The sequence below is a fragment of the Haliotis rubra genome, unplaced genomic scaffold (genome assembly GCF_003918875.1).
Source record: "Haliotis rubra isolate DU_JTF1 unplaced genomic scaffold, ASM391887v1 Scf2097, whole genome shotgun sequence".
In the NCBI taxonomy this organism is placed as follows: Eukaryota; Metazoa; Mollusca; class Gastropoda; order Lepetellida; family Haliotidae; genus Haliotis; species Haliotis rubra.
The window spans coordinates 579-28,483 of NW_025766111.1; the positions used below are offsets into that span (position 1 = coordinate 579).

At 38.6% G+C, this 27,905-nt stretch overlaps 2 protein-coding genes across 5 annotated transcripts in view; both read left to right on the top strand.

The window, feature by feature from the left end:
- The first annotated feature begins 1,206 nt into the window (after positions 1-1,206).
- Positions 1,207-27,905, top strand: part of LOC124276449 (phytanoyl-CoA hydroxylase-interacting protein-like) — a 32,430-nt gene continuing 5,731 nt past the window's right edge. The window contains exons 1-4 of one of the 4 annotated variants that reach the window (XR_006898547.1): positions 4,188-4,289; positions 7,034-7,609; positions 14,072-14,996; positions 15,076-15,855. Coding sequence is in view for 3 of the 4 variants with exons in the window: in XM_046712106.1 (XP_046568062.1) it covers positions 4,262-4,289; positions 7,034-7,609; positions 14,072-14,706 (1,239 nt within the window). In the remaining variant the exon portion in view is untranslated. Of the gene's footprint in view, positions 1,331-4,183; positions 4,290-7,033; positions 7,610-14,071; positions 15,856-27,905 lie in introns of those variants that run through there. The other 3 variants (XM_046712106.1, XM_046712107.1, XM_046712104.1) reach the window with 3 other exon arrangements.
- LOC124276448 (phytanoyl-CoA hydroxylase-interacting protein-like) lies at positions 1,666-2,259 on the top strand. The gene has a single exon (XM_046712103.1). It carries the CDS (start codon positions 1,666-1,668, stop codon positions 2,257-2,259), a length of 594 nt encoding a protein of 197 aa, XP_046568059.1.

Here is a 27,905-nt window from a genome sequence, read left to right on the forward strand (position 1 = left end):
TTTGTCAGACTTTTCTTATTGACACTTTCCTTCATAAGTCCCCAAACATTTTCTATTGGATTTAGGTCAGGGCTATAACTTGGCCAATCTAATTATGTCCTATTTTGGGTCCGAAACCAGGCCTGTGAATGCTTTGAACGATGTTTTGGGTCGTTGTCCTGCTGGAAAATCCAAACATTTACATAGAACACGTGAGCATATGGAAGTAAATGTCCCTCGAGAATATCTGTGTACCGCTCACTGTTCATATTCCCTTCAAATACACAGAGGGTCGTTGCCCCTAACATAGATATGCCACCCCACACGTTACATTTCGGACTGTACTTTGGGCGCTGATACAAAGGTTTTTTCAGTTTGTTTGGTGCAGAATCTCAGTGTATTAGGAAACAGCCACACAGAACTTTCATCTGAGAAAATCACATTGTCCCAGTTAAAATTTTATATGTTGTGAGCACCAGTTCAACCTTCGCTCCTTTTGTTCAGGGTTTATCATCGGTGATGGAATTCCTCGACTTTTCTGCCAACCCATTGCATGCGGCTCAGTTCTATTTGTCTCCTCACAGACAGCCACAGTTCCTCTATCAATCATATCCAGCCTTAAGTTTTCTAAACTCCTTTGTTTGTTTTTAGAAACAATAATACAAAGATGCCTCCTGTCACCGACAGTCAATTGTCTGGGCCTACCTGCGCCTCCCTGGTGCTCAATGTCATATCCATTTGCAATATGTTTCAAAACACGATAAACAGTGGACAAAGGGATGCCTGTTCTACTTGAAATCACTTTAGCTGATCTGATGTCCTTGTTATAATACTCTAAAATCAACTTCCTCTTCTCTAAATCATCCATACTGAGGATCACTGAAAATGTCGTCTGCTTGCAAGTAAAGAAAGGGGGGATAACTCTTCACAAACTAATGAAAAAGTATTAACGGAGTTTTCTCTCTTGAATGAAACCAAGCACTTGATAGCTGGTCAAGGTTGTTTATACTAGAAATCCATTTAAACATATTCCTAAAATTCTCAATAATTTCTGGTTATACTATATTTACACACATGACCTCTACCGTTAGTTATCTTGAGAGCAATAGTGCAGTGGTTAAGGCATCTGCCTATAACGCTGAAAGCCCGGGTTCGATCCCCGCTGGAGGTACCTAGGTTTGGGTCCCGAGGTGGGCATCATCTTGTGACATCGCAGGTTCTATCCAGAATTGACTGTGCCAATATTCTACTTAATAACCCGAAAGGTTCTCTGCAACAAGATAAGTTCACATTGCCGCTTCACGACGTATCTGTTGATGTGAAACTAGAGGACACATCACTACAATCTGAGGTTACTACATTTGCTCCCTGTTTCATCAAGGATTGTGAATAAGATACTGACATTTCATTATTTGCGTAATTATCCTTTTATATGTATGTCACACTCATGACTGTACTATGAACCATACGCTATGACATACTGAATGAAATGTATCTGTTTTTAAATCTACCCTGAACCTGTCAGTGTAACAAAAAACAACAGAGTAGTTGTCCTGAACGTTAGCATTTGGATGAGGGATCACTTTACTAAATGTGTACACGCCTGTTAATCACTTCGTCACCTTTTACAGATACGTTTTGCTAAAAACATCATTTATTTCAGGTCATCTTAAAACACTACTTGCGATGGCTGAAGATCACTGTTCCAGCCGGTCTTCCGATACAGTCAGTGGCCTTTACCGCAATAAACCTGCTGACTATTTCGACCAACTTGTAAATTACACCATGATGCCACAACTGAAGGACGACGGCGGGGATCCACACTGTCCCATAAACGGGAGACTTAAAGGTGTGTTCTTCGGGGTGACCCTTTGGAACGGTCGTCCACCAACTAAATCTCCATTCGGAGACACCAGAGTTGTGGTTCCCCTGGAGAGACTCTTTGATGACTCTGCCAGGCTGTACTTTGCCGATTTCTACTGTATGCGTCGTCAAAGGGATAATCACTACGTCCTATTAGTCCTTACAAAGCCTGATACAAAAGCTGACCGCTTTTGTCAGAAGCACCTCATTCGTTTGGATGAACGAACCAACGTGTTTCTGAGGAAGGAAGAAAGCACCTACAAAACTCTCCGGCGGGACAAAGTATGGGTTGAAGTCTTCTTTACAGATGAAGTGGACATAAGAGGACTGGTACTGAGAGAAACTGAAGTCTTCGGCGATGGTACAAGCCACTCAGGAGGCATACCTAAAAATGTTTGTTACATATGCAATGTGTAAATGTGAAAACGTACCTGTATGTATTTCACAAAATATCCTTTGAAGATGGTGATGAATCAATGTTTGTTTTATCCATACAGATTTTACTGTTTCCATTATTGAACATTCGAAAGCGCAGCATCTTTCGGGTGGCCATGCTACTGAACCCTTGTTATGCATTTTTTGTACATTTATTCCAGAGATGAAAACTTCACTGTAAGAATTTTATGAGACAAATTTTCTTTTAAAAAGTCCTTTTGAAATTTAATGAATAAAATATATAATTGTTTTGTCATGGTGTTACTTTTGAATACGTTTTGTGTATATATGGCGTTAAAGCTTAACTGTTTCAACTACTACAGTCACAACGCTATAATTAACATGCCAATTTTAGCAGAATCTGATATGACCAATAACAAATTGAACCCCATGATGTGCACACACATAAAACACAGGGTCAGCTTAATGTTTCTTTATCTAAATTTATCGAAGCAAGGCGACTCGATCTACATCAAAGATATATCTAAAAACATGATTTCATATATGTTTTTCGGCCAAACGCTCTCCTGCTGGTTGAGGATGGAGATGAGAACCACATAATATAGATGGCCAAATACTGATCACTGGGTTGTCTGTCCACATAATCGTGTCCACAGGTTCAATACTGGAATCTTACTTAGTGCAGCGTCAACATCAACAACGTCAACAACAACAGCAACGACAATGATACGGTTAAGGATAATAGTTAAACACCTCCAACATCCCAAAAATGGTATGCTGTTTACGTCCCACCAGAAACACGACCATTGCCAGTTTGTCAGTGTAGACCATCCCGCAATTTGGGATACCAATTTTCTGACATACAATCCCATCTTTTCATGCTTACATTACAGTCTCACAATGTCTACTTGAGAATGCTTTGCGACTGCGCTCTAACTCCATGCTGAGACTAAGGTGAAGTGGTAACTATACCATTATAAGTAGCACAGTCGTATGCACTATCCTGCAAGGATGTTATAGTCAGTTGTTTATCAATAACCTAGATCGTATTTCCTGGAACGTTAGCGGTTCGTAGAATGTATAATGGACGCCAGTGTGGGGCGGAGTACACAGCGCCGCTTGTGTTGGACATACATCTTACAGGCAGCGTGACACGCGATTGATGTCAGTACGTCAGTAGACTCACGTGAGCGTGATAAGAACATTCAAGTAGCTGTACCCAAACAACAGACTCATGCTTAGTATCTGAATGTAAACAATTTTACTGGAATCAAACAATTTATATATTTATATATTTATGCAAACACATGCTTATCATGTAGCTGAACTTGTGAAAAAAACCAGTTATTTCCAATATAATGGATTTGTTTTTCATTTTGCTAAAAAGGAGAAAATATATATAATTTTAGACGCAAACATAATGGTACCGAAACACTGTCAATGCTATTTAGAAGTTAAGATACTGGATCATTTAATATTAATATCACAATAATATTTAGTTATAGATACATATCTGTCTTGATAAATATACTTCATTCATAGTGGTGAAAGCGTTGGCTCGTCACGCCGAAGACACGGGTTCGATTCCCCACGGGGAACAAAGTGTGAAGCCCATTTCTGGTGTCAGCGATATTGCTGGAATATTGCTAAAACGGCGTAAAAACATACTCATTCACTCATTACATAGAAATAACGACAAGCCCTTTCAAAATATATATTGTCTGACCAGATGATTTTATTTGTGTCTTAGTCCATTTACTATTGTACCCCAGAGAAGTCCACTTGATGTATTAAACACAGTATCTGTCTATATGTATCTACATACAAGGAAACACGTGTGGCCTAGAAGGGAGGTGTCCTTTTTCACGTAATAATTGATTACAGCTGTCATAGTTGGACCTATTAATAGAACAGTTCTTCCACGAATAAAGAGGTTATGACTCACAATCATAAGTGTTTTTTGTTTTAACACTTGCAAATTGCGTTGTGTCACAACTAACAACACCCCCCGAGTAGCAGCACCATGGCCAGAAGAAGACGTCAAGACAAAGGTAATACTGCACAACACTGATTGTTCAACATCTCAGCTGTTTCTAACTCGATTGTTGATTGTGATGTTTACCATGCCTTACTTTCAACCGACCCATACATGTCATAGTTGCATTTTGATACCTGCACAGCCATCTTAGGCACTGTATGAACTGCAACTGTTGCAGAAGAATAACAACATAACAGCCATAACAACATAAGAATAAACGTCAGACTGATAGCTAATAATTGACGATATTATATATATTACATTCTGGAACACAAGAATACCCTCATGGATAACGGGTTATATATTGCGCAGTTGTTAAAGATCTTACCATTTCATATCTGGGCACTTTTGGGTGGTGGTATGTTTGTTCAGAACACCTTGCCTTTCTGTAAACTGAATGGTCTATAATTTTGTATGCTTAAAATTATGTTTCCTGCATTTTCGGGAAAATTTGAAACAAGCAATATTTTACCCACACTCAGGAAAACAAATGTCAGCCCATTAAATACTAAGTATATAGCTGTGTACTAGGCTGGGTTCACCTGAACTTTCATCAGTCACTGGATTGTCTTGTCCACAATCGTTTATTTTAGAGTTGAAGGATTACCGAATGGGTTGTTAAACACCAAGCAAATAAAGGAAACAGTTCTGGGCAGAACAGAACCTGACAACATAGCTCTTCCCATTACTTTCTTTTGTTTCAGTTAAAACACTTAAATGCGTTTTTAATAAAGATAGACAAAAGTAGACATTTCCTGACAGAACCTTTCTTATCAGCATTGTGAGACATGAACTTCAATATTATCCCGTTATCAGCTGTTGGCGTTAACTGTTCACCATACTGTTTGTCCGGATTTTAGCTATCACGAATATTGATCACGTAGCGCACAACTGACCTAGATACTGTCGTGTGGATGATGGCGCTGTCCCGCTACGATAGCGATGTGTCAACGGCTGAAACCTTATGTTTTTATAAACATTTTATGTTGATGAAGGTTTGTATAATTGTTGAGTTTCATGTACCTTGTTAATTCCGCAAACCGCGCCGAAACGTGTTAGGTGTGCGAATATTGAATACGCCCATATGAAGACGCAGATAATCAAGGAGACACATTCACGTTATCACTAATAAGGATGTCCAACTATTCATTTTCTAAGTTAACTTCAGATGACATATTTGAAGACAGAGATATAACAATATCTATGGTTACCACGTTAAGTGACAGAAGCCCCATGGAACAAAGAAGCACAGGGGCGTGTCACGCTTAGAAACAGCGTTAGAAAGACATATAGAAATATACACCCAACCCTAGTACTTTAGAAAAGGAAAGGGATGTAACGACGGAACCACCCCCTCCTCAATCAAAGTTAGATTTCACCACGTAAACTATTTTTATGACCCGTCGAGGACTACGGATCGAAAGCGAGATGATTTTCCTACAAAATGAGCTATAAATGGTCACAATCGGATTATTATTTCAGGCCGTCTATGGCCGACAAGTGAGTATGATTGCCGATGGTTTTGGAGAAAATGCCTGCTTACTGTCGAGGAAATTATTTATAAATGTTGCAATAAGTTTTTAGACCCGTGGAATGCCGCTGCCGATCGAATCTAGCCCTACATAGGTGCTGTCAACGTGACTGGAATTAATAAACGAATTTAAAAGGTGAGTTTGCGCTGTCTTGGGTGATCCACGATTTTGGCTTGGAATGGCGGAGGTAGCTGTTTTCGGTGAGTCGTGGCGTATAACTTTTGAAATAATAATCCGATTGTGGCCATTTTTATAGCTCATTTTGTAGGGAAATCATCTCGCTTTCGATCCGTAGTCCTCGACGGGTCATAAAAAATAGTTTACGTGGTGAAATCTAACTTTGATTGAGGAGGGGGTGGTTCCGTCGTTAAATCCCTTTCCTTTTATAAAGTACTAGGGTTGGGTGTATATTTCTATATGTCTTTCTAACGCTGTTTCTAAGCGTGACACGCCCCTGTGCAAGAAGTTTTCCTATATTCTTGTCGTGTGTGATGGTTGTGTAAAAGTCAAATGTTTTGAGTGTGTGAGTTTAGTTTTACGCCGCACTCAGCAATATTCCAGCTATATGGCGGCGGTCTCTAAATAATCGAGTTTGGACCAGACAATCCAGTGATCAACAGCATGAGCATCGATCTGCGCAATTGGGAACCAATGACGTGTGTCAACCAAGTCAGCGAGCCTGACCACCCGATCCCGTTAGTCGCCTCTTACGACAAGCATGGGTTATTGAAGGTCAATTCTAACCCGGACCTTTACGGGTTCAAATGTTTTGACTGAATTGACATAGGTTCTTATCTACGATAGTGAAAGATCAAACAAATACATTAAGTATTTGGGAACATTTTGTATTCATTCCACAACTATAAAGATAAACAATCAATACCCTTTTCTCAGTTCAATGAACACTGATGTGACTAAATATACTGCTTGTTTTCTTTTCAATATGATGTCCATGTTTCTTACAGGTTTACTTATCATTTCATAATTTGCGCTATTAACTAATATATGTACGACACACTATACTGTGAACCATATGGTATAATTACTGAATGAAATGTCAGTATGTGTTAACTCATCTATCCTGAATCCTGAAACATTTCACTGAACGTGTCAGTGTAACAAAACAAGTGGTTGCCGGAAGGTTAACACTTAGTTGATGAATCTGCACTTTCGATTTCATTCACCTGTTACAGATACTTATTGCTTTAAATATAATTCATTTCAGGTTATCTTCAAGCACTATTTACGAAGGCTAAAAATCACTGTTCTAGCCGGCATTCCGATACTGTCCACGGCCTTTATCGCAATGAACCAGCTTACTATTTCAACCAACTTGAAAATAACACCATGATGCCAAGTGTGAAGGACAACGGCGGGGATCCACGCTGTCCCATAAACGGGAAACTTGAAGGTGTGTTCTTCGGGGTGACCCTTTGGAACGGAGGTCTACCAACCAAATCCCCTTATGGAAACACCAGAGTAGTGGTTCCCCTGGAGAGACTCTTTGATGACTCTGCCAGGCTGTACTTCGCCGATTTCTACTGTATGCAAGGTCAAAGGAATAATCACTATGTCACATTAGTCCTCACAGAACCTGATACTGAAGCTGACCTCTTCTGCAAGCAGCATCTCATTCGTTTGAAAAAACGAAAGAACGTGTTTCTGAGGAAAGAAAAGCGCACCTACCAAACTCTCCGGCAGCACAACGTATGGGTTGAAGTCTTCTATACAGATGAAGTGAACATATCGGGGCTGATGCGGTATCGAACTGGAGTGATCGGGAGAGGAAGCAGCTCAGGAGGCATACCTAAACCATTTAATTGTAGAACATGCAATGTTTACAATTGAAAACGTACCTGTATGTGTACCGTAAAATGTCTTTTGAAGATGTTCGTCCAGTTCGTTGTCTCTGCTGTGCCATTGAATCACCGACAAGACACTATCACTGACTGTTTTTAATTTAGATAAAGGGAAACAAAGAGAGTGTTTTGGGCAGAGCATATTTTAAGACAGTTGTGTGGAGCTGAGGAATGGGTACAACAGCATTATTTTTGTGGACCACGAAGTCATTTTATGTGTAAAGCGTGAACGTTTTATATTTCTTCCTAGCATTTGCTGGGGGCAAATTAATCTTAAAAATCCCATGTGAAATGAAATGAAAACAAAATATATTATTCTTTTGTCATGGTGTTACTTTTGACCAAGTTGTGTGTAAATATGACGTTAAAGCTTAACTGTCTCAACTACTGCAGTCACAACGCTGTCCCGAACATGCCAATTGTAACAGAATCTGATATGACCAATAACACAAAGCACCTCATGATTTGGTAATTTGGACACATTTACTTGACCGTGTCATTTTTCAATACATGTATATAGATCTGTAGTATTATAGAAGCTTTTGGCAAAGTTCGAAATAAATTTCAACAACACTCATCCCAAAAAGTGTAAAGTTTAGTGATGACTAATCCAATTATCTTTTATAGCTTCATGGGATATGTCTTATAATATAGCAATACTGTACATAACCAGCCTGTTAACCAGTTATTCTATATTTTCAACTAAATGCATGTGCAAAGTGAATTTCAATGTGTAGTCTTTGCCTTTTCTGATGATAAATTTCCTAATTTCGTTAGTTAACGGCCATTTGTTACAGTATAGAACAAACTTTATGGATAACAACTTCTTTTTATTCGTGAGTGCGACGTTTCGATACAGATTCTTGTACCGTTGTCAAGCATAATGGGACATGAAGAAGCGGGAAGTGTATATATACTGGATGTAACAATGTAACAAAGAAAACAACATAATTAACATAATTGGCTAGGCAGAAAACTGATGAAGCCAGAGAGTAGACAAAGGACAGGCGTGGAAGCCAATGATGTACAAATAATAATGAGATGTTTATACAGCAGAGTTTATACAGTAGATTGGGCTTGGTGGATGAGTGCATCATAAGCGGGTGGAATGAAGTATCCTTGGTCTCGGTTGATGGTGGGCTTTTGGCGTTTGATATCGATGGCTTCGGTGAGCTTGCGTTTAGTGAAGTCTGTTTGTTAGCAACATTCACACGATATTTATCATAAGAAGCGACTAACGTGATCGTGAGGTCAGGCTCGCTGACTTGGTTGACACATGTCATTGTATCCGAATTGCGCAGATCGATGCTCATGATGTTGAGTGCGGCGTTAAACAACAAGCAAACAAACAAAACAAAATAATTGTGTTCAGGATTATTTCACCAGTTGAACAACCGGTGTGTGTGATAATCTGTACAATCCGGACGTATTCAGTGCCAGTCCACTGAAATACCGTCCCACAGACATCCATTTCCGAAATATCATACTGTGGATAGTATTTGTGAAATGGTATCACAAATGAATTTCAAGACCACGTGAATTTGATGTTAACATAAAACACGTTATACAATTAGTCCAGACGTTTTTCTATTTTAATATATTTTTTCAACCTCTCACTCTCTTGGTGGTAGAAATCTCGGTGGCCTAATACTGATCACTGGGTTGTCTGGTCCACATACCCTTATGCACAGGTCGCGGCGTCAACGACGACGACGACAAGAAGAATAAGAATAAGAGAGATTACACTGTTTAATGATAAATAGTTGTACACCTCCAACACCGGCTGATTGTTGGCTAGTTATCTCATTACACAAGGTATGCCTCGCCAGTTTGTCAATGTAGACCAGTCACTCAATTTGGAGTACCTATTATCAGATATACAATCCAATCTTGTCATGCTCATGTTCACAGTCTCACAATGTCTGCTTGAAATGCGTTTTAACTCCACATTGAAATGATAACAATACCGGGCCGTTTAAGTAGTTAAGTCGTATGCACTCTCCCGCAGGGCTGTTACAGTCAGTTCAAAATCGATAACCTAGATTATATTTCCTGGAACGTCAGCGGTTCATAGAATGTATAATGAGACACCAGTGTAGAGCAGCTTGGGTTAGACATACACTAAACGCCAAAAGAAACGTTACCCTCCTTCCTTAATGACGGAGGTACCTATCTTCAGCTGGCGTTGTGATGCGTGGACGTCCACTTCTTGGTCTGTCTACGGTGATCCCAGTCTGTCTGAATCCCCGAAGAAGTCTTGTAACCGTGATAAGGTGGCATCACAGGGCGTTGGCAACAGCATTGTATGTCGACCCCATCTTCACCATCCCAATGGCCCTTTCTCTCCCTTCAGCTGTTAATCGTGGCATATGTCTCGTACTTGTGTATCAGATCATGTCTTTTAGGCTCTCTGTATACACTACAGAATCATTTTACATGTGAAATGGATGTAAATATTGCTTGAATATTGCTGCGTTTTGGCGATTGATATTGCTATGTGTAAACAGAAAATGGAAAAATGCTACTTTGCAAGCAAAAATGTTAACAAAGATAATTTTAGATGTTCCTAAACATTTTTTAAATATACAATATCAAAGACACGTTTTACTTGTTTTCACTCATGCATATCAGCAGAAAATGTTTAAAAAAACTGAAATCATAGCAATGATTAGTTTAGAATTCAACACACTCTACAGCCGTTGTTTCTTGTTTTAATAGTTGACAAATGGTGACTTTTAATGGTTTATCATTGTCCCAGAGCAGAATTTCATTTGAACCTTTCTTTTGGACATCAACATCACTATTATTGGTTTATTTCGGCATGGACGAATATAGGACAATTTAACTTTTCTGAAAAAGATGCATTTCACCCCAATATTAATGCATTTGAGAATTCTTTTTGGTGATTTGCATAAAGCTGTGTTGTTCGGCTTTCTTGTAAACAAAAACCTTTTAAAATATCTTTGATAGTTTTTCAGAAGTTCATAAAGGTAGGAGGGTAACGTTTCTTTTTGCGTCTAGTGTAGTGTACAACGTACAGGCAGCGTGACACGTGCATGAGTGACGTCAGTACGTCAGTAGGCTCACGTGAGCGTGTACCCCACCAAACAGACCAATGGTTAGTCTTTGCCTATAAATAATTTTAATAAAAGCAAACACTTCACATGCATATTCAAACACATGCTTATAATGCAGTTGAACTCGTGCAATAACCGCTATAATTATTGTATTTTGTGGCATTTGTAAAAAACGTACAAAATATATGTGATCTTAAACACAAATGTAATGGTACTGAAACACTTTAAGTACTGATAAGAAGTTAAAACGCTGGAGCCGTTGGTATGAATATCACAATTGTAGCTATTACAGATACATATCTCCCTGGATACATATACTTAATTTAATGTATGTAGAAGTGATGACATGCCCTTCTAATATATATATATCTGGATAAATATACTTATTTTAATTAATGATGTATACATACATACATACATACATACATACATACATACATACATACATACATACATACATACATACATACATACATACATACATACATACATACATACATACATACATACATATACATACATACATACATACATACATACATACATACATACATACATACATACATACATACATACATACATACATACATACATACATACATACATACATACATACATACAAGGAAACACGTGTGGCCTAGATGATCGGTTCGAATCCCGGTTTCTCCCGAGAGTGTTTCTAGTTTTTTCAGCAGTAGAACCATGCCTATGGAATTCACTGAAGTGGTGAACGATAACATGAAAACATTTTGGAAAATGCATCTAAGACACTTGGAACAGAGATGCAACGCAGTCATATGTGTGGTTATGAGAGATGTTCATATTGTCTAGTCGTGACATAATACTAGATAACAGCTGCCATACGTGGACCTATTAATAGAACAGGTTTTCCCGCAACTAAAGAGGCTATGACTCATATACATACGTGTTTTTTAAAACTTGCAAATTGTCTTGACTCACAACTAACAACACCCCCCGAGTAGCAGCACCATGGCCAGAGGAGGACATCAAGACAGAGGTAATTCTGTACAACATTGTGTGTTCAACATCTCAGCTGTTTCTAACACTATTGTTGATTGTGATGTTTACCATGCCTTATTCTCAACCGACCCATACATGTCATAGTTGCATTTTGATACCTGCACAGCCATCTTAGGCACGGTATGAACTGCAACTGTTGCAGAAGAATAGGAACAGCCATTACAACATAAGAATAAACGTCAGACTGATAGCTAATAATTGACGATATTATATATTTTACATTCTGGAACACAAGAATACCCTCATGGATAACGGGTTATATATTGCGCAGTTGTTAAAGATCTTACCATTACATATCTGGGCACTTTTGGGTGATGGTATGTTTGTTCAGAACACCTTTCTTTTCTGTAAACTGAATGGCCTATAATTAAACTTATGCTTCCTGCATTTCCGAGAAAATTTAAAACCAGCAATACTTTTCCCACACCCAGGAAATCAAATGGTCAGCCCCATAAATACCAAGTTTATAGCTGTGTATAAGACTGCATTCACCTGAACCTTCATCAGTCACTGGGTTAGGGAAGAGAATTATGGATGTAAACACTATTAATTTTGTTGTTCTTACATGTACATATATATTCTATCTGTCTCATACCATTCTTTGACCTGATGAAGGAGTAAGGATATACTCCGAAACGTTGTGTTCCTCATAATTAAAGAGGGGCGGTGGGGTAGCCTAATGGTTAAAGCGTTGGCTCGTCACGCCGAAGACCCGGGTTCGAATCCCCACATGGGCACAATGTGTGAAGCCCATTTCTGGTGTCCCCCCGCCGTGATGTTGCTGGAATATTGCTAAAAGCGGCGTAAAACCAAACTCAGTCCGTCAGTCAGTCATAATTAAAGAAGTTGACATCCATAAAAATTCTCTTCCTTATGTGTATCACGTTCATTCAAAGACCCACTGGATTGCCTTGTCCACCATTGTGTATTTTGAGAAAACCATCATAGAGTTGAAGCATTACTGAATGGGTTGTTAAACAACAAACAAATAAAAGAAACAGATCTGGACAGACCAGAACTGGACATAGTTCTTCCCATTTGTTTATTTAAAAAAATGAAAATACAATCCCCATGTGTGGTTGTGGAAAATGTCACTTCACTATAAGTGACGTAATAATCGATGATAGCTACAGTACGTGAATATCTTAAAAGGACAGGTTTTATCACACATTAATTAACAGGCATGTCAGGTTGTTAGCAATACAAAGCTGGCACTAGAGCGGAATCGCGCACGTATCTACAAGCGGACAGGCTGAATAACACATGCATGTACGCGAACACACGCACACGCACGCACACATACACACAAATATGTACGATCGCATTGCACGTAGCTATAGAATAATGCATTTATCTATCACGCGAGAGTCACCCCTAATCTTTACCTGACCTTATGTCTAAATATGGCGTTTCTACAAATAGACTACTCGGGAAATACTCCACTTCTTGGAACGTCCTGTTTACTTGGATATGGTACAGTAAACGTACGTCAATAGCGGCTACCTGAAACACGTCTCTTGGTGGACCAGGGAGGCTGTAGAGACACACAGAGAGAGCAATCAATATAGTTATTCAGAATCCAATGAAACAAATACATGTAAAATTAAGCAACCAAGACTGTGTATATGTATATAGATATGTATACAGTTTTTGAACAAGTGGTACACATTATGGATGTCAAATTCATTTTTATGAGGAACACAACGATTCGGAGTATAGCTTCAGAAATGTATACCCTTGAACGTGTTTTGACTGTCCAACATTGCCGACAGATCAACTTTTCCAAATGTGTGAACCTAAACATGATGAGTTAGCCAAGTGGCTGGAGCGTTTGTCCGTCACACTGAATACTTCGGTTTGATTAAAATTTTACAAACCACAACTCCTCTCACCTGCTATGATAATACAAACAGTAGTGCAAAGCTTAAGATCGACTCATCCTCTGTTACTTTGTGATGTACCTCCCTCTGAGACCTCAACCAGTGACCAGTGGCCCGTTCCAGAATCTGTTAACTGTGTGATAGGAATTCATTCAATACTTAATATGATAATTTATCATACGTTACTCCTTTCCAGTGACATCATTATACAATGCTCAACAAGACTGAAATGTGTACCATGTAGATACAAAGTATCATGAATTTTTTAAGTCTTTTTTTCTTTTTTTCTTTATTACACTCAGTGAGTTACATAATTAAAGTACATTCAAAATAAGATACAGTATCAGTGTATTTTTTAAGTTGATTAAATTCGCTCGTTTTCAGCTGTCAACATTTTCCCTTACAGAATATTTGCGAGAGCTGCTATATAAAGCCAACGAACACTGTGATGGGGCCGACAGTGAAACAGTGTTTGAGCTCTACCGAAACAAGCCATCATCCTACTTCAGGAGGATACGTAGACGTCATGGTAACATAATGGAGCCGCGTTTGAAGGACAATGGAGGGGATCCCCTCTGTCCAATAAACGGGGAGCTTAAAGGTCTCTTCTTTGGGGTGACCCTGTTCGACGGTGATTTGCCTGACAGTTCGCCGTTCGGAGATACCCGAGTGACGATACCGCTTGATGAAGTCTTTGACGAATCAGCAAAGATTTACTTCGCGGATTTCTACTGCAAGCCTTCACGTAATCGTATTCATTACGTGACCTTGGTACTTACAGAAGCAGGGTCAGAATCTGATCTATTCTGCAGGCGACACCTCATCGAGCTCAGTCCGTACAGGAATATCTATTTGAAGAGAAGGCGACATTCTGACGAATACAAGACATTGGACCAATATGAAGTACAGGTGGAAGTCATGTATACTGAGAGTATTGACTTGTCCGAGTATTGTCTTACTTCTACCGATATCATCGGTCGAGGCCACAGCACACCAGGGGGAATAAGCAAGTCTGAAGACTGTGATATTTGCAATGTCTAGAGATGATGTGTCATTGGTGGGTGGGAAACACCGAACACGTACTGACAGGCTTGTGCCAGTACCAAGACGAAACGACTCTGAACGGTATTGCTTTGTGAAGTGAAAGTCAACATCAACCCATAGAGGAAAGATTGTGACCTACATTTGTTATGCTGCTTGTGTGTACCAACAGACACGCATGCACGCACAATGCACACACGCACGCAAACATTCACATGTATACTAGGTTTTATGAGCCAAGCAAGATATATCACTGGCTTGCAAGACACAAACATTCACATGTATACTAGGTTATAGGAACAAAGCAGGTTATATCATTGTTTTGCAAGACACATCCATATAAGACTCAAACATTCACATATATACTAGGTTATATGAGCCAAGCAAGATATATAATTGACTTGCAAGACACAAACATTCACATATATACTAGGTTATATGAGCCATGCAAGTTACATCATTAACTTGCAAGGCACACCCATATAAAACTCAAACATTCACATCTATACTAGGTTATATGAGCCAAGCAAGTTATATCATTAATTTGCTAGACTCATATGAATACTTATTAATGTATATATCTGGTGTTTGTGGACAGACACTTAGTTACATAGGCGATAACCTGGAAGAATTCTGCACTGAATAGTTTAAAACATAAAGGCCAGCGTGTTAGATCACTATAAAACGTTTACTTACGGACAGAAACTACATACAGTAGTTTTTCTGAAATGAAGAACATCTTCAAATTCTATGTAAATAATACTTATTTTAGGACATGTCTGTTGAGTAATACTTTCTAAAGTTTTTACTATAGGTTCCTTTTCTGTCCTGCTAGCCTTGTGGATATGATGAGGAATGTGGCTAAATCTTTACAATAAAGGTGTTTTGAAAATATTCTTGTAAAGTTAAGCCTGTTTTTAATATATTGAAAAAAGTACTATTTTTGTTTCCATTAAGTGAATCATCAAATCTATTTTCTGAATTAGTTTTTAGTTTTACAGTGTGGTGTAAATTGTAATTATGCATTATCTCGATTCATTTCTATCATTGTGCAACATGTATATGAAAAAAAGTTACTAAATGTGTACATAGATGTTATATCATGTTGTGTAAAATGTATACTTTTAATAATATTGTACATGTTAGATATTTATTTGTACCAGTTTTTATTACTCTCAGTTTTATGGATCAAGTTTTATGACTTTACAATCATTTTAGTTTTGAATAAATACATACTTAAAATGTACCGTTTTTGAATGGCACATAGGGCTTGCGTTTGTTTGTTGTTAGGGGTGGGGGTTGGGGTAGGGGGCACACAGGTGGACCAATCGTCTAGGCCACCGCAGTTCGCAGTGCACAGTTACGTCCCTTGGATATGACAGAAACCTATGATTGTGGATTCGAATCCGGGTTTGCTTTTGTTTACATAGACGATAATAGTAAAGAATTCCTTGGAGTACAATAGAGCAACATGAAACGTTTCAGTAGATCAACTAACTACATGAAAGGGGATCCATGTAAATAATGTTGAGGTCACTGATCCGAGGTCACACTTCTTTAGTCCACAATAAGCCATGCTAGTCGGCACTAAATCCCAACACGTCAGTTCTATGATTCTGACCCTGAGTGAAAAGGTGTGTTTTGGGAATCGGTGTAATAACGTAGAGAGATACAAGGAATACTATGCAGTCACGCTCAAAACAAACTGCCGTTAAACATATCTCTCAAAAGCTGTCAGAACGAGTAGTACCGATTTGTTGCTGTTGTTGATCATTATAGCTAAAACACATGGAATTATCATGAAACGGCCCTCCTATTATCAGAAATTTGCGGGCCGCTGCAAATGATATTGGACCGGTCAACCTTAACGACGGGCCACTGTCAGTTCTGTTATCAAGTGACGTCATAGTGGGTGCGTCGGTACACTCGACTTTGGCTTTGGTCTGGCAGATATTCTGGGGCAAACAAGTCAAAGCAACCCGAATTCCCGCTTTAAATAGCGGTAATTTTGGATTTCTTGCTGGTGCTAAACTTAACAATTGCACTATTAACGTTGTTGTTGGACCAAAACCGAACACTGACAAATGACGTTGTGTCTGACATAGTTTGACATGTTGCAGGCAATGGTCTTGTCTAAGACCAAGTTTGAATATCGCCACGTTCTGTTGTGACGTCACTTGAATTGTTTGATGACTTTATTGCATTTGGTCACTCAAAGACGTATATACGTCCCTGGGTCAGTCAACCTCGTCAGAAATTGGTTTTGCGTAAACCTACAGTAAAATTCCTTCATTGTTTCCTTTTTCTTTTAAAAACAAATTCCATGTAATTTAACAATAATAATGTTAATGTTATTTTTGAGGGCATTATCATTTGCAGAAGCCCTTGGTCTTTTTCAACTGCCCTCCTTCGTCGGGCAAATGACAATGCCCCTCAAAAAATAGCATTTTGATATTGCAGCTATATGGCGGCGGTCTGTAAATAACCAATCATAGAGCAGACAATCTAGCATGAGCATTGAACTATGTAACTGGGATACGATAACATGTGTCAACCAAGTCAGCGAGTCTGACCACCCGATCCCGTTGGTCGCCTCTTTCAAGCATGGGTTGCTAAAGATCAATCCTAACCCGGACCTTCACGGGTCGAGTAGCAAAGATATCTGTACTTGTATTTGAGGAGCACCTAGTAGACTAATTAGTGGTTACATACAGTTAACCTCACACCACTTCAGTGTCCAATATTGACATCAGAATCCAGCCTAAACAGTTTCATAAAGGTTCTTATAATTCCGACGAAAGAAAGTCCACTGAGCAATAAAAGGCAAAAAGTGGTGAAAATTAAATGGATGTAATTTACTTAGATTATAACGGATTTATTTGATAAACACATCTTTGCTGTCATCCTCACGTAACCGACCGAAGTCAGACAAGCAACATTTACGGGCTTTAGTGACCTTCCAAGAAATAGATATTATATCAGTCAGTTTATCATCTTCACAATTATAATTAATTGACTCATAAGACCTGTTCTCAATGTAGTCTCAAACAGAGCAAAATTATATATCAAATAATCATTGCACTATTTTGTCAGCCAACCAACATGGCGGACACCAAACAACCTACCGATGCATCGATAAATTACGGTGATTTTACTGTTGTAAATTACACATATGTACTCTTTACAGATGGATTTAGCGATGACGGCACGACTCACTACTTGCGTAAATCACAGCAATAGGTGTTTATACATACAAAAGTACTTCGAAAGCATGGAAACAAATATTCAGTCGAACAAGATCAAAACAATCGTCTGCTTTCCGAATAAAAATTCAGCAAAACAAATATATTTACGTTGATTCTATGTTATGTCAGAATAGATCCAGCAATAGACTGCTTCAAAATTTCCGTGTTAAATTTATTATCAGCTTTTCGTCAAAGATATCGCCACTGATCTTGATCCGGTAACGGAGGATGCATTAACATCGAACGCCGAAGAAATTTAATGCCTTCCGTCCACATAAATAAACAGTTGGGTTATCATTTCAAACAAAATGATATTTTGAAATTTGTACTGTTTCAAATTTAGCGGTAGTAAAACACAATTAGATCTACAGGATCTGCAAACCGTCTCTGTTTTAGCCCAACATATTTTTTCTAAAATGTATAATATCGTTGAAAAAGTTATTTAGCTTTGTCATGATCCCTCTTATCCATTACACTGCTTGATCTAAAGTAGTCTATTAAAGTATAATTAATTACCTTTACCGTGTTTATGCCAGAGGTACACCCTCGTGTCCTGATCCATCCTTTCGCCGAAAGTTTCGGAAATATCACCACAAATCTGGCTCTTTGTCAACAGACTCGCGAACATGCCAGCGAATCCGATTCAATTTGAATTCACTACACCCTTTGAAGCCACTAGGTCACAAAACACTTTCCAAAATGTAGAAAATAATATCCGTGGAATCGAATATGAGCACAAAGTACAATACATGAGTGTGTAAGAGTCACCATTAGCTGTCGCACGCAGACGTAGAGGTGCGTGAAATCGTCAAGGTTGACAGGGCGCAAAATTCAACAGCATCTAAATTCGGTACAACACGGACTTCGTTACAGCAAAAGCGCCCCTACTCTTAAATTTTGTACCAGTACCAGTAATTAGATATCAAAGACTATCTCAGTCATACAGTCAGGTTAACCTTGCGCAAACTGTCAGAGGCTCGCCTGTCGCATCTTTCCAAATTTGTAATGTAAATGTAAACAATGACTTCGAGAAAAGGTCAAGGCCATGAGGTTGCTGCCACTATTCTGGTGGGGAAAGGGTCTACGGTGGAAGTTTCAAATGTGAACCAAGCTTTTTAAAACTTATTTGATATATGTTTTCCAACTTATCAGTTAATGATTGGTGATTGATGCATTGAAAAACAAAACGTGATTTGTTATTACTGAATCTGGAGTTTGTTAGTCATTGACGGTTTGCCACCAAACACCCTGTTTCGGATGATACCACTTGAGATTGGAATGCGAGGCCGCTTCAACGTATTGACTCGTAACCAAAGAAAGAGCTCCACCTGAAATTGTTCATAGGGCCTGTTTATTTAAAACCTCACGCTACACGTCTGGTTTTAAATGAAATTTAGAGCTATTATAATTTCGCTATATACCTCTGATTTTCCCACACAGTAGGTTTATTTCCTAATTATATATAATCAACGTATTAAAAGATATGAATTATGCAAAATTTGCTATCAGTATCCGCATAAAATTTCTTTTTAAACGATCTGCATTCAAGGCCATGAAGCATGATCAGTCTGGTTCCCGGGAGATATTGCGCTACGCCAGCTAGCCTTAGACTGGTTCCCAGATCCTTCCCGTGCTTTCGTTGCTCACCCTAACAGGAAATGGGAAACCAATCTAGCCGCACACAAGCCACTACTATACACTACATAAGCAGAGAAAAGTATGGCTGCCTCTAGAACAAAGTTTTTTGCTCTTTTATTCTGTAAAACCCAGTAGTTACTGTTAATAATTGAAGGGTTGTATACGACTTGAAAATACAACTGTCCGGTTATCATGACCTCAGGATTTCCTGGAAGGTTTAGTTACTTCATACTTAGAGCGCGAAATCGAAAGTGAAAGTAGTAGTTTCTGGATAACCACTCATGTCAAGGACATGTTGATCATGTCTGCACACAGATATGGTGAGGTATTTATAATGCCCACGTAAACACAATAACAAAACATTGTTACCCCAGTCTACGTATGAAGGGAATTGGAAATCATGGCTGAAGGAGGGAGCCTAAAATGACGGGAAAGGTAAAGATAATATACACATGTATGCGTGCGTGCGTGCGTGTGTGTGTATCGGCTAACTCCGCATTACTCTTAACTATGTCATTGCAGGTACATTAAAGAATATCTGTGGGACTGAGCGTTTTCCCTATTCATGAAAAAATATACCTTACCATACATTTCTCAGACAAATTCAAATTCAACAGTTTTCCCGTCACTGATTTTCATTCATTCTTCCTTCCAATTGTCATCACTATTTCACCTTAAAAGCTCTATGGAACAGCTCTTATTACTCTTTGTCACCTATCCCTCACGAAATGTGCCCCATTTGTAATTTTACGTGTCTCCCGCATTAGAAAAAAACATGTTTATATTAGGCCACGGTCTTAGTAGGTACCTGGAGACATAGAAATTGTTAATGATCTGTTATTCATGTGTGTGACTCCATCACAAGTTAGTTACGCATAGGCGATAACCTGGAAGAATTCCTGCACTGAATAGTTTTAAAACATAAAGACCAGCGTGTTAGATCTCTATAAAACGTTTACTTACGGACAGAAACTACATACAGTAGTTTTTCTGAAATGAAAACATCTTCAAATTCTATGTAAATAATAATTTATTTTAGGACATGTCTGTTGAGTAATACTTTCTAAAGTTTTACTTTAGGTTCCTTCTTCTGTCCTTAAGCTAGTCTTGTGGATATGATGAGGAATGTGGCTAAATCTTTACAATAAAGGTGTTTTGAAAATATTCTTGTAAAGTTAAGCCTTAATATATTGAAAAAAAGTACTATTTTTGTTTCCATTAGGTGAATCATCAAATCTATTTTCTGAATTAGTTTTTTAGTTTTACAGTGTGGTGTAAATCTGTAATTATGCATTATCTCGATTCATTTCTATCATTGTGCAACATGTATATGAAAAAAGTTACTAAATGTGTACATAGATGTTATATCATGTTGTGTGTAAAATATATACTTTTAATAATACTGTACATGTTAGATATTTATTTGTACCCAGTTTTTATTACTCGCAGTTTTATGGATCAAGTTTTATGACTTTACAATCATTTTATTTTTTTGAATAAATACATACTTAAAATGTACCGTTTTTTTGAATGGCACATAGGGCTTGCGTTTGTTTAGTACAATGCAAGCCACATTCTGAAATATGGACTTGGATATCTAGTATAGACTGGGTGGGTGGGGGGGTGGGGGTGCACACACAGGTGGACCAATCGTCTAGGCCACCGCAGTTCGCAGTGCACAGTTGCGTCCCTTGGATATGACAGAAACCTATGATTGTGGATTCGAATCCGGGTTTGCTTTTGTTTACATAGACGATAATAGCAAAGAATTCCTTTGGAGTACAATAGAGCAACAGGAAACGTTTCAGTAGATCAACTAACTACATGAAAGGGGATCCATGTAAATAATGTTGAGGTCACTGATCCGAAGTCACACTTCTTTAGTCCACCATAAAGCCATGCTAGTCGGCACTAAATCCCAACACGTCAGTTCTATGATTCTGACCCTGAGTGAAAAGGTGTATTTTGGGAATCGGTGTAATAACGTAGAGATATACAAGGAATACTATGCAGTCACGCTCAAACAACCTGCCGTTAAACAGATCTCTCTCAAAAGCTGTCAGAACGAGTAGTACCGATTTGTTGCTGTTGTTGATCACTATAGCTAAAACACATGGAAGTATCATGAAACGGCCCTCCTATTATCAGAAATTTGCGGGCTGCTGCAAATGATATTGGACCGGTCAACCTTAACGACGGGCCACTCGTCAGTTCTGTTATCAAGTGACGTCATAGTGGGTGCATCGGTACACTCGACTTTGGCTTTGGTCTGGCAGATATTCTGGGGCAAACAAGTCAAAGCAACCCGAATTCCCGCTTTAAATAGCGGTAATTTTGGATTTCTTGCTGGTGCTAAACTTAACAATTGCACTATTAACGTTGTTGTTGGACCAAAACCGAACACTGACAAATGACGTTGTGTCTGACATAGTTTGACATGTTGCAGGCAATGGTCTTGTCTAAGACCAAGTTTGAATATCGTCACGTTCTGTTGTGACGTCACTTGAATTGTTTGATGACGTAATTGCATTCGGTCAGTCAAAGACGTATATACGTCCCTGGGTCAATCAACCTCGTCAGAAATTGGTTTTGAGTAAACTTATAGTAAAATTGATTCATTGTTTTCTTTTCTTTTCAAAACAAATTCCATGTATTTTAGCAATAATAATATTATCAGTTATTTTTGAGGGCATTATCATTTGCAGAAGCCCTTGGTCTTTTCAACTGCCCTCCTTCGTCGGGCAGTTAATGGAAGACCTCGGGCTTCTGCAAATGACAATGCCCTCAAAAATAGCATTACCCCTATGATAGTGCAGCTATATGGCGGCGGTCTGTAAATAAACCAATCATAGAGCAGACAATCTAGCATGAGCATTGAACTATGTAACTGGGATACGATAACATGTGTCAACCTAAGTCAGCGAGTCTGACCACCCGATCCCGTTGGTCGCCTCTTTCAAGCATGGGTTGCTAAAGATCAATCCTAACCCGGACCTTCACGGGTCGAGTAGCAAAGATATCTGTACTTGTATTTGAGGAGCACCTAGTAGACTAATTAGTGGTTACATACAGTTAACCTCACACCACTTCAGTGTCCAATATTGACATCAGAATCCAGCCTAAACAGTTTCATAAAGGTTCTTTTAATTCCGACGAAAGAAAGTGCACTGAGCAATAAAAGGCAAAAGTGGTGAAAATTAAATGGATGTAATTTAATTAGATTATATCGGATTTATTTGATAAACACATCTTTGCTGTCATCCTCACGTAACCGACCGAAGTCAGACAAGCAACTTTTTACGGGTTTAGTGACCTTCCAAGAAATAGATATTATATCAGTCAGTTTTATCATCTTCACAATTATAATTAATTGACCCATAAGAACTGTTCTCAATGTAGTCTCAAACAGCAAAATTATATATCAAATAATCATTCTACCATGGCTTCAGTAAACACTGGATTGTGATTGGCAATTAAAGTTATTCAGAGGTATATAATCACGTTATACAGGTCTCTGTTTTCCGTGCGCAATCATACATGGTTTACGGTAATGCACTATTTTGTCAGCCAACTAACATGGCGGACACCAAACAACCTACCGATGCATCGATAAATTACGGTGATTTTACTGTTGTAAATTACACATATATCTTTACAGATGGATTTAGCGATGACGGCACGACTCACTACTTGCGTAAATCAAGCAGCAATAGGTGTTTATACATACAAAAGTACTTCGAAAGCATGGAAACAAATATTCAGTCGAACAAGATCAAAACAATCGTCTGCTTTCCGAATAAAAATTCAGCAAAAACAAATATATTTACGTTGATTCTATGTTATGTCAGAATAGATCCAGCAATAGACTGCTTCCAAAATTTCCGTGTTAAATTTATTATCAGCTTTCGTCAAAGATATCGCCACTGATCTTGATCCGGTAACGGAGGATGCATTAACATCGAACGCCGAAGAAATTTAATGCCTTCCGTCCACATAAATAAACAGTTGGGTTATCATTTCAAACAAAATGATATTTTGAAATTTGTACTGTTTCAAATTTAGCGGTAGTAAAACACAATTAGATCTACAGGATCTGCAAACCGTTCTGTTTAGCCCAACATATTTTTTTTCTAAATGTATAATATCGTTGAAAAGTTATTTAGCTTTGTCATGATCCCTCTTATCCATTACACTGCTTGATCTAAAGTAGTCTATTAAAGTATAATTAATTACCTTACCGTGTTTATGCCAGAGGTACACCTCGTGTCCTGATCCATCCTTTCGCCGAAAGTTTCGGAAATATCACCACAAATCTGGCTCTTTGTCAACAGACTCGCGAACATGCCAGCGAATCCGATTCAATTTGAATTCACTACACTTTGAAGCCACTAGGTCACAAAACACTTTCCAAAATGTAGAAAATAATATCCGTAGAATCGAATATGAGCTACAAAGTACACACATGAGTGTGTAAGAGTCACCACAGCTGTCGCACGCAGACGTAGAGGTGCGTGAAATCGTCAAGTTGACAGGGCGCAAAATTCAACAGTATCTAAATTCGGTACAACACGGACTTCTCGTTACAGCAAAAGCACCCTACTCTTAAATTTTGTACCAGTACCAGTAATTAGATATCAAAGACTATCTCAGTCATACAGTCAGGTTAACCTTGCGCAAACTGTCAGAGGCTCGCCTGTCGCATCTTTCCAAATTTGCACGTAAATGTAAACAATGACTTCGAGAAAAGGTCAAGGCCATGAGGTTGCTGCCACTATTCTGGTGGGGAAAGGGTCTACGGTGGAAGTTTCAAATGTAAACCAAGCTTTTAAAACTTATTTGATATATGTTTTCCAACTTATCAGTTAATGATTGGTGATTGATGCATTGAAAAACAAAACGTGATTTGTTATTACTGAATCTGGAGTTTGTTAGTCATTGACGGTTTGCCACCAAACACCCTGTTTCGGGCGATACCACTTGAGATTGGAATGCGAGGCCGCTTCACGTATTGACTCGTAACCAAAGAAAGAGCTCCACCTGAAATTGTTCATAAAATTGTTCATTTAAAACCTCACGCTACACGTTCGGTTTTAAATGAAATTTAGAGCTATTATAATTTCGTTATATACCTCTGATTTTCCCACACAGTAGGTTTATTTCCTAATTATATATAATCAACGTATTAAAAGATATGAATTATGCAAAATTTGCTATCAGTATCCGCATAAAATTTCTTTTAAACGATCTGCATTCAAGGCTATGAAGTATGATCAGTCTGGTTCCGGGAGATATTGCGCTACGCCAGCTAGCCTTAGACTGGTTCCCAGATCCTTCCCGTGCTTTCGTTGCTCACCCTAACAGGAAATGGGAAACCAGTCTAGCCGCACACACAAGCCACTACTATACACTACATAAGCAGAGAAAGGTATGGCTGCCTCAGAACAAAGTTTTGCTCTTTTATTCTGTAAAAACCAGTAGTTACTGTTAATACTGATGGGTTGTATACGACTTGAAAATACAACTGTCCGGTTATCATGACCTCAGGATTTCCTGGAAGGTTTAATTACTTCATACTTAGAACGCGAAATCGAAAGTGAAAGTAGTTGTTTCTGGATAACCACTCATGTCAAGGACATGTTGATCATGTCTGCACATAGATATGGTGAGGTATTTATAGTGCCCACGTAAACACAATAACAAAACATTGTTACCCCAGTCTACGTATGAAGGGGAACTGGAAATCATGGCTGAAGGAGGGAGCCTAAATGACGGGAAAGGTAAAGATAATATACACATGTATGCGTGCGCGCGTGCGTGCGTGCGTGCGTGCGTGCGTGTGTGTATCGGCTAACTCCGCATTACTCTAACTATGTCATTGTAGGTACATTAAAGAATATCTGTGGGACCGAGCGTTTTCCCTATTCATGAAAAAATATACCTTACCATACATTTCTCAGACAAATTCAAATTCAACAGTTTTCCCGTCACTGATTTTCATTCGCTCTTCCTTCCAATTGTCATCACTATTTCACCTTAAAAGCTCTATGGAACAGCTCTTATTACTCTCTTGTCACCTATATCCTCACGAAATGTGCCCCATTTGTAATTTTACGTGTCTCCGCATTAGAAAAAACATGTTTATATTAGGCCACGGTCTTAGTAGGTACCCGAGACATAGAAATTGTTAATGATCTGTTATTCATGTGTGTGACTCATCACAAGTTAGTTACATAGGCGATAACCTGGAAGAATTCTGCACTGAATAGTTTAAAACATAAAGACCAGCGTGTTAGATCTCTATAAAACGTTTACTTACGGACAGAAACTACATACAGTAGTTTTTTCTGAAATGAAAAACATCTTCAAATTCTATGTAAATAATACTTATTTTAGGACATGTCTGTTGAGTAATACTTTCTAAAGTTTTACTTTAGGTTCCTTTTCTGTCCTGCTAGCCTTGTGGATATGATGAGGAATGTGGCTAAATCTTTACAATAAAAGGTGTTTTGAAAATATTCTTGTAAAGTTAAGCCTTAATATATTGAAAAAAGTACTATTTTTGTTTCCATTAAGTGAATCATCAAATCTATTTTCTGAATTAGTTTTAGTTTTACAGTGTGGTGTAAATTGTAATTATGCATTATCTCGATTCATTTCTATCATTGTGCAACATGTATATGAAAAAAAAGTTACTAAATGTGTACATAGATGTTATATCATGTTGTGTAAAATATATACTTTTAATAATACTGTACATGTTAGATATTTATTTGTACCAGTTTTATTACTCGCAGTTTTATGGATCAAGTTTTATGACTTTACAATCATTTTATTTTTGAATAAATACATACTTAAAATGTACCGTTTTTGAATGGCACATAGGGCTTGCGTTTGTTTAGTACAATGCAAGCCACATTCTAGTATGGACTTGGATATCTAGTATAGACTGGGTGGGTGGGGGGGTGGGGGTGCACACACAGGTGGACCAATCGTCTAGGCCACCGCAGTTCGCAGTGCACAGTTGCGTCCCTTGGATATGACAGAAACCTATGATTGTGGATTCGAATCCGGGTTTGCTTTTGTTTACATAGACGATAATAGCAAAGAATTCCTTGGAGTACAATAGAGCAACAGGAAACGTTTCAGTAGATCAACTAACTACATGAAAGGGGATCCATGTAAATAATGTTGAGGTCACTGATCCGAGGTCACACTTCTTTAGTCCACAATAAGCCATGCTAGTCGGCACTAAATCCCAACACGTCAGTTCTATGATTCTGACCCTGAGTGAAAAGGTGTATTTTGGGAATCGGTGTAATAACGTAGAGAGATACAAGGAATACTATGCAGTCACGCTCAAAACAACCTGCCGTTAAACAGATCTCTCAAAAGCTGTCAGAACGAGTAGTACCGATTTGTTGCTGTTGTTGATCACTATAGCTAAAACACATGGAAGTATCATGAAACGGCCCTCCTATTATCAGAAATTTGCGGGCCGCTGCAAATGATATTGGACCGGTCAACCTTAACGACGGGCCACTGTCAGTTCTGTTATCAAGTGACGTCATAGTGGGTGCATCGGTACACTCGACTTTGGCTTTGGTCTGGCAGATATTCTGGGGCAAACAAGTCAAAGCAACCCGAATTCCCGCTTTAAATAGCGGTAATTTTGGATTTCTTGCTGGTGCTAAACTTAACAATTGCACTATTAACGTTGTTGTTGGACCAAAACCGAACACTGACAAATGACGTTGTGTCTGACATAGTTTGACATGTTGCAGGCAATGGTCTTGTCTAAGACCAAGTTTGAATATCGTCACGTTCTGTTGTGACGTCACTTGAATTGTTTGATGACGTAATTGCATTCGGTCAGTCAAAGACGTATATACGTCCCTGGTCAGTCAACCTCGTCAGAAATTGGTTTTGAGTAAACTTACAGTAAAATTCCTTCATTGTTTCCTTTTTCTTTTCAAAACAAATTCCATGTATTGTAGCAATAATAATATTAATGTTATTTTTGAGGGGCATTATCATTTGCAGAAGCCCTTGGTCTTTTCAACTGCCCTCCTTCGTCGGGCAGTTAATGGAAGACCTCGGGCTTCTGCAAATGACAATGCCCTCAAAAATAGCATTACCACTATGATAGTGCAGCTATATGGCGGCGGTCTGTAAATAACCAATCATAGAGCAGACAATCTAGCATGAGCATTGAACTATGTAACTGGGATACGATAACATGTGTCAACCAAGTCAGCGAGTCTGACCACCCGATCCCGTTGGTCGCCTCTTTCAAGCATGGGTTGCTAAAGATCAATC